The sequence below is a fragment of the Parasteatoda tepidariorum genome, chromosome 3 (assembly GCF_043381705.1).
Source record: "Parasteatoda tepidariorum isolate YZ-2023 chromosome 3, CAS_Ptep_4.0, whole genome shotgun sequence".
Lineage (NCBI taxonomy): Eukaryota > Metazoa > Arthropoda > Arachnida > Araneae > Theridiidae > Parasteatoda > Parasteatoda tepidariorum.
Genome location: NC_092206.1, coordinates 35884547 through 35891871, shown reverse-complemented (window position 1 = coordinate 35891871; position 7325 = coordinate 35884547). Strand labels below are relative to the sequence as shown.

Here is a 7325-nt window from a genome sequence, read left to right as displayed (position 1 = left end):
ATATATTGAAAATTCAGTATTTGAGATAAAATATTTCTTTACGATTTTCAAAGATAAACAGGAAATTCAACGTCCTAACTGCTAACCCGTCTGCATTTTTAGCTATTTTCTCCGATTTTACCCACAGAAAATAAGATTTTCCAGATTTTTATCCGTCCGCCGGGTAGGTTGTATTTTCGTAATTCAGGCGCTGCTGCTTCCTCTTTTCTGGCATGAAAGCAAACGAAAAAAATAGAGGTGGATTATCGGTGAAAATATTTATTTGCTCATTCAATTAATCCGGGAAATTTTATTTATTATGTCTGAACAAAAACAATACAAACAAGCCTTGTAGAAATTCCAAGTCCAAACTTTGCAAATATCTCGATTCTTATTCACACGATTTTAATATCAATCATAGATTTTTTTATATTTACAAGATTTAAAAGTTGCTTATTTTGATTCATATTTACAGGATTTAAAAATCCAGTATCGCCTATAGTATTTATGCATTTTTGAAAATCGCGATTTTATTATCAAACATCGATTTTCGTATTTACCTGATTTTGTTAGACAAATAGAGGTTAAAAGGTATGAGGTTCGATCTTCGGTCGTCGATCTCATGCATTCAACTAGCATCGGTGACTTCATGGTCTGCGGAGATCTGCTAGTTTATTTGCATTTGCTGTTGGTCGTTCTTGCGAGGATCATGACGTCACCCGTTATCTGTATTTAAGCTTCTGTTGAAGCAAATAATTTGGGGTATTTTTTCTTTTCGTCACTCTGTGTGTGACATTCTTTATTACTAATGTTTTTAAATAAACTCATTTCTTTAGAAACTTCGTTTCTCTTTTTTTGTTGAGTTGTTGATATACAGATATGATATTCTGAGAGAATTTCGGCTGTCAGATTTAAAAGATGCGCATTGCGATTCTTATTTACGTGATTTAAATATTGTACATTATGATTCTTATTTACGATATTTGAAAATCCAATATCGCGATTTGTATTTACGCACTTTTAGAAGCCTATGTGGCGATTCATATTCACGTGAGCTTAAAATCCAATGTCGTGATTCGTTTTTGCGGTTGTAATATCAAACAGCAATTCTTGTATTTATACGTGTTTTAAAAATTAGACTTTGGGATTTGTATTCATGCGATTTAAAAATCATGCAACCGTGATTCGTATTTACGTGATGTAAAAATTATGCGTCATGATTAGTGTTTTCACATTTTTTAAATTCGATATTGAATTTCATAGTCTCGTGATTTAAAAGCCTTATATCGGGATTCATATTCTCTTAATTTAAAATCATGCATGTGATTCATATTCATGCATTCATACAATTCTAAAATTAATCATCGAGATTTATAATCGCATGGTTTACAAGTTTAAAAATGGCCCTTTTTCGACGTATAACCTATTTCCATTGAGGCTTCTTAATCTAGCAAGTATAAAACATTATAGAAATCTCGTGAGGTAAGCAAGACTGAATAAATCAAAACATATTTTAGTGTGGAGAGAAACAGGAAAAATTAAAAGCTATTAATGATTAAATAATTTTTTAGGTCTTTTTCCAAACTGAGAGACCATTGATTCACTTGCTGTTTGATGAAATTGTGTCTCTAGTTAAGGCATTGGTAAGGCGTTTTTTAAAGAGTTGTGCTTTTCTTAGTTTGCCAGGAAAGGACTAAAAATCATTAGATGTAGAAAACACAGAAATTTTCCAAAATTCAAATTTAATAGATATTGAACTAGATGCCACAAAGGCAATGACATCCTTATCTTTAGAAAAAAAAATATATGTATTTAAGTGCTAGGTCTTTTTACTTAGCATGTGCAAAAAAGTTATTAAAAGAATTGCCTGTTGAAAATAGGTTACTGCACCATCTTAAAGTGTTGCATCCTATTATGAGAATCGAAGACACTTCTATTAAGTCAAAAAGATATGTGGCAACGGTAACCGAATCCATTTTAAAACCTGAAGAGGCATTTTTGTTACTAGATTAATGGACGAGGTTATGTGAGGAACCAGAAGGTTGTTCTTCTGACTCAAATGAATATGCACTAATTGATGTGTTTTGGAAAAACTATTTTGTGAGGACACATAATTTGGGAAATATCAAATATCTTCTTTTGACAAAGCTTTTTAGTGCATACGACACGTGAATGCTGATGTTGAAAGAGGTTTTAGTGTAAACAAAAAGCTACTTCACAGTAGGGCGAGTTTAAATTCACATGGTGTTAATGGTTTGAGACAAGTTGTGTCACATATCAACAAAATGGGGGGCTTAAATAACTTTAAAGTTTATGATTAAAGTGGCTCGTGCAGCATTTAAAAATTATTCTGCTTGATTAGAGGTTGAGAAAAAAGAAAGCATGAAGATTGTGAAAACACTGAAACTGAGGAAAACAGATTGAAAGCTGCTGAAATTGATTTTCAAAAAAAAAAAAAAAAAAAAAATTGAAGGCTTCTCAAGATCTCTTGGCCACAGCTGAAAAAAATATTAAAGATGGGTAAGATGGATAATAAAGACATGTCGATTATAGAAAACGGACAGATCTGAGGCAAGTTGAGTACAGAATATTTAACAGCATTGGAAGATACCTAAAAGAAACTTAATTTGTTAATGCAGGGACCTTCAAAAGGAATTTAAAAAAAAATGTTATTAATGAACAAAATTAAAAATTCTTGTTATTAAACTCTTTATTTAATTTTTCTTATTAAATATGCTCCAATTATTTGTTTTGCTGCTCCAAAACCGTGTTTTCCCAATTGCACCCATGGGTGCAAGTCTTCCGTCCCCAGGACGGATTTCCGTCTTTCGAAAATGTCCGCGGACGGAAGAAAGACGGAAACAAGACTGACTTGAAGATGGAAATCGGAATTTTTTTTCTCTTCTGTCCTTAAAAATACTTTTTAGGTCTACGTTATTGGTCTACTTTCTTATGTCCTGTTGTTATTTTATCAAAAGACAGATGAATAAATATTTTTTGTACAGTATTTAAACTTGAAGTATTATGGTAAAGCTTTCTTAGATAGTTTGCATATGTCGAGGGGGTATTGTGTATGTTAGGTATTTCAGTCAAAAAATTTTCAGTCTTGGCCTTCTTTCTAACTTGCACCCATGATTGCACCACTGAAGCAGGGTAAAATGCATTTCCACACGCTATGAATTTTTTGCCAAAGAGGTAACTGCCATCTTTGAACAAGCTTTCAGAGCCCAAACAATAGACTGGCTCTCTCTACCCTAATATCTCGCTTGGCAATTGTAGGTTTTCCTTTACTGTTTTTCATTTTTTTCCACTCTTTCGGTTACTGTGGTTTTTCTAATTTTGGAAATGGTTTTTTCAACTTTATTTCGGTAACTATTTTTGAGAGACATGTAGACTGTTATTTATCTTTTGTATATTTTGAATCTTAATATCTAACTGCTCCGGTTTCTTGGAATAATACCTTTCAGTTTCTGTATTTAATATTGATAAGTTTCTTAAATGATATGTCTTATATCTATATGTATCCGGAAAAGATACTAGGCTTATCTTTTTGTGCATTATAGTTTTGCTTATTTATTCTCTTATTTAAAGGCATTCACCAAAAATATTTACTTATCACTCCTTTTAATATTTTACTCTATTACATTTTAATCACCAAGCAAAATTAATTATTAATAATAAAAAGTTATTAATTTGCTTCAATGTAATAAATTAACGTTTTATCCCGACTCTATATCACTTTAAAATTTTAATTATATTTTATTTTTCTTACAGATCTGTTATAATGTGGAAATGCAAAAGTTACTGAAATTCCTTAAAACTGTAAAAAGAGACTTTTACTACCAGCAAGTTCTCTTGGATTTGTATCATCAAATGAAAATCTTTATGAATAGCAACGGTTACGCCTCTAAAGGCTTACCTGATTTAGAACACCTGATAAAGCTAAGAAGCATCCGTGATGTTATACATTCTAGTAAAATAGAACAATGGAAAAAATTATTCAATTACATTAAATCTAATGATCTTTCTGAATTTGTTAAACCTTTAAAGGAACTAATCGAAGAATATGAAGAATTTAAGAAATTTCCTTCATATACAGCCAAGGTTGGATATATTCTAGATAAAATTTTTTTAATAGGGCAAAATTGCAGAGACTACACATTGGAAGAAAAAAGAGAAATTGCTGCCTTAATTGTTCCCTGCCTTCAACCGTTAAAAGTATGCATTAAATCAATTTATAGAACACCAAGAACAAGACTCGACTGCTATATTCGGCAAAGAAGGTCGGCTTTACAATTTATAGCTGAGGAATACTCTCGGTTTCCTCTAGATGGAAAAATTTTAGCAAACGATTTGGAGAAAGTAAGCCTAAAAGAATCCATTGAAATACTAGATAACCTAATCGAAGAGTATCGTGATTTATCATCAGAAGATTCAGATACCGACTTGGAAGAAGCAGGTTCAACTCTAATGCCACGCAGTCATTCATGGTGGACCAAATAAGTTATAGTTCATGATTTTTTTTTTTTTTTTTTTTTTTTAAAAAAATCAAAAACATCAGATTATTTTGATTTAAATCTGATTTTTTTTTTTATTTAAATCTGATTTTTTTTTTATTTAAATCAGATTTTTTTTTATTCAAATTCACTATAAGAACTTTAATTTATTATTAAAAAAACTTCATAAATGTTTAATCAAAATTAAATTAATATTAAAACTATATTATAACAATATTTTAGAAGCTCTAACTCACTAAAATAATTTTTCATTATAATGCATAGCAACCATTTTGATACAAAGGCATGATTGAAATTAAAAGACAAGATAAAATAGATAATTTAAAGAATACTACTTTGAAAGGGAAGAATGACACTATATCTGAACACAGCCTTTTTTTTTTTTTTCCTTTCTATTTTTGGCATATTAAGGTAATTTCTTTTTTATATAACCTCAAGCTTTAGAAATATAGAAATTTCCATCTATAAACTATAATGTAGATTCGAATTCCATGCTTTTTTAATCAAAAGGTAGAATTTTAATTAACATTTGCTTTTTTTCTTTTTGAAAAAAAATCAGGTTTATTTAATTTCTACAGCTATGCAAGTCTATTAAGACAGCATTAAATATTTACTTTAATCTGTACTTTCAATGTTAAGAATCAAAAAATTTTTAAACCTGTAATTTCAAATGTGTTTAACACACACCAAGAAAGAAAGTAATTTCGTTTACTAAAATTAATTAATGCAGCAATTTATTTAAAATAAATTTTGAAACTAAGAAAAGAAAATAATAAAAGTATCAATAATTTAAAGCACTGTTTTTTAACTTTTAAAATCAATATAATATATATATATATATATATCAGTTGATTTAAATCATTGTTTTTTTAAAGAAGTTTTTTGTGTTTAATCATGATTTAAATCAAGCTGATTTAAATCAACGAACGTGTATATACCCACTGGAATTATCAGGGAATTTTAAAAAAAAACTGGAAATTTTTCATTAGATATTTTTTCAATTTCACTAATTTATATTATTTACTAATTTTCTTAATTTAAATTATTTCATCCATTATACCCGCATTTTTTGAACGGAAATGTATCTCCAAACAGTTAAAATGTCAGCAACTTAGCTATACTTTGCTTGCATCAAAATTTGCTACATTATAACCTGTTAAACTAGAATGCCATATAAAATTCTCTCATGGTTGCTGAACAAATGTAGAAACCTTTCCTATGGGACTGTACAATTTAGGAAAGGCAAAGATTGTGCTAGACAAGATTGTGCTAGACTTGGAAGAAGGGATTAGGATATTTGCTTCTGTATTAAAATTCTGTCAATGGGCTGAATCCATTAATGGCTCGAGTTTGTTTCGATGCTTTGGTGGTAATTTTTTTCTATTTTGTCAAAATGTTTTTGTATTTTAATCTTAATAAAATTCTCCAAAAATTAGTTGGTTATAATTTAATAATATATTGCACTCTTTTTCTGAAAGCTTTTGTACTTCCATTCAAAAAAATCTGTAAATTATTTTTTCTCGACAAATTAACCAATCACACATTTCTTTACAGTCGCTGAACAGCAATGTTTGTGAACAAATTGTTGCATTAGTGCTAGTTTTCTCTATTTCATTTTAACGTTTTATGGCATATTTTAATTTTTAAAAAAGGTTTTTTTAGTTTTCAGAACTAACTATATATTAACCCGCCAGGACGCGTGCCTCCCTTACTTACACGAAAGCGCGCGTGGGTCCTTATGGACCCCACTAGCCTAAATTATGGTTAAAGCTTTTTTCACTGTAACATTTGACAACAATATGATAATAATAATTAAATTTAAGTTTTTCAAAAATTAGTAACACACGATATCTTTAAAATACTCACAATAATCCAAGAAAATAGCATATTTATTCGACGTAATACTCTATACCAGTGATTATCAAACTTATTTCTTTTACCGCCCCCTTTGAAAATCAATTATTTTTCAGCGCCCCCCCTTTTTTATACACCCCTAAAACTTAAAAACCACAATTTCATTACTTTAATTAATTTAGTTACACAGTAGAGAACCGATTACCCGGAACGATCGGGACCATCGCGATTCCGGATAACTGATTTTTCCGGTTTTCTGAATCGCAACAAAATGCCGTTTTTTGATTGTTTATAAAACGAAACTAAAAAATTTTTTTGAAATAGTTTTAGAAATAATAAAAAATGATGAACAATAATACTCTTAAGTTTAAATAAGGAAAGAAATTATGAAATAAAAATTATATACAGGCTTATATATGTTATTAATGTTATTATTAACATTAATAACATATATAAGCTATTTGTACTTATGTGAGATTCGTCTACAAACGGCTTTTGATCCGTCCTCTAAATCAGTTCTTTCGTCAACTCGATACGCCGTAAGCTCTAAATAACAAAATGGGCTCAAAATCTTGCAGGAAAAAAAAAATTTTTTTAATGGAAGAAAATTAATTTCCAGTTCCAAATTTCATTCCGGTTACATGGTTTTCTGATTTCCGGATAAGAGGTTCTGCACTGTATTAGTCGGTTCTGATGTTTAAACTTGCATTCTGAGCTAGAAATTGTTACCAGTGAGAGCAAATAAAACACCCAACTTTATAATATTAATGACATATTTTAATCAAATTGAAAGAAACAATATAAATATGTAATCAGTTTTCGTTTTTATACTAATCTAATGAGATGGATGAATTTGATGATATTTAATAAGTTTGTTGATATCAGGTTCGATTTTACTCAAAAACAGTCGTAAGTTGCCGCGTTTGATAACTTGCAAAAGATTTCTCTTTTTAGTAAGCAGCGTTGTCACAGCGC

General features: G+C 29.6%; 1 protein-coding gene across 1 annotated transcript in view; it reads left to right on the top strand.

The window, feature by feature from the left end:
- The window catches only part of LOC107454306 (uncharacterized), a 32946-nt gene extending 27015 nt beyond the window's left edge, over positions 1-5931 (top strand). Inside the window, exon 5 of the mRNA XM_043055856.2 lies at positions 3754-5931. Coding sequence (XP_042911790.1) covers positions 3754-4482 — 729 coding nt within the window. The 3' untranslated portion in view covers positions 4483-5931. The remainder of the gene's footprint in view (positions 1-3753) is intronic.
- The last annotated feature ends 1394 nt before the right edge of the window (positions 5932-7325 follow it).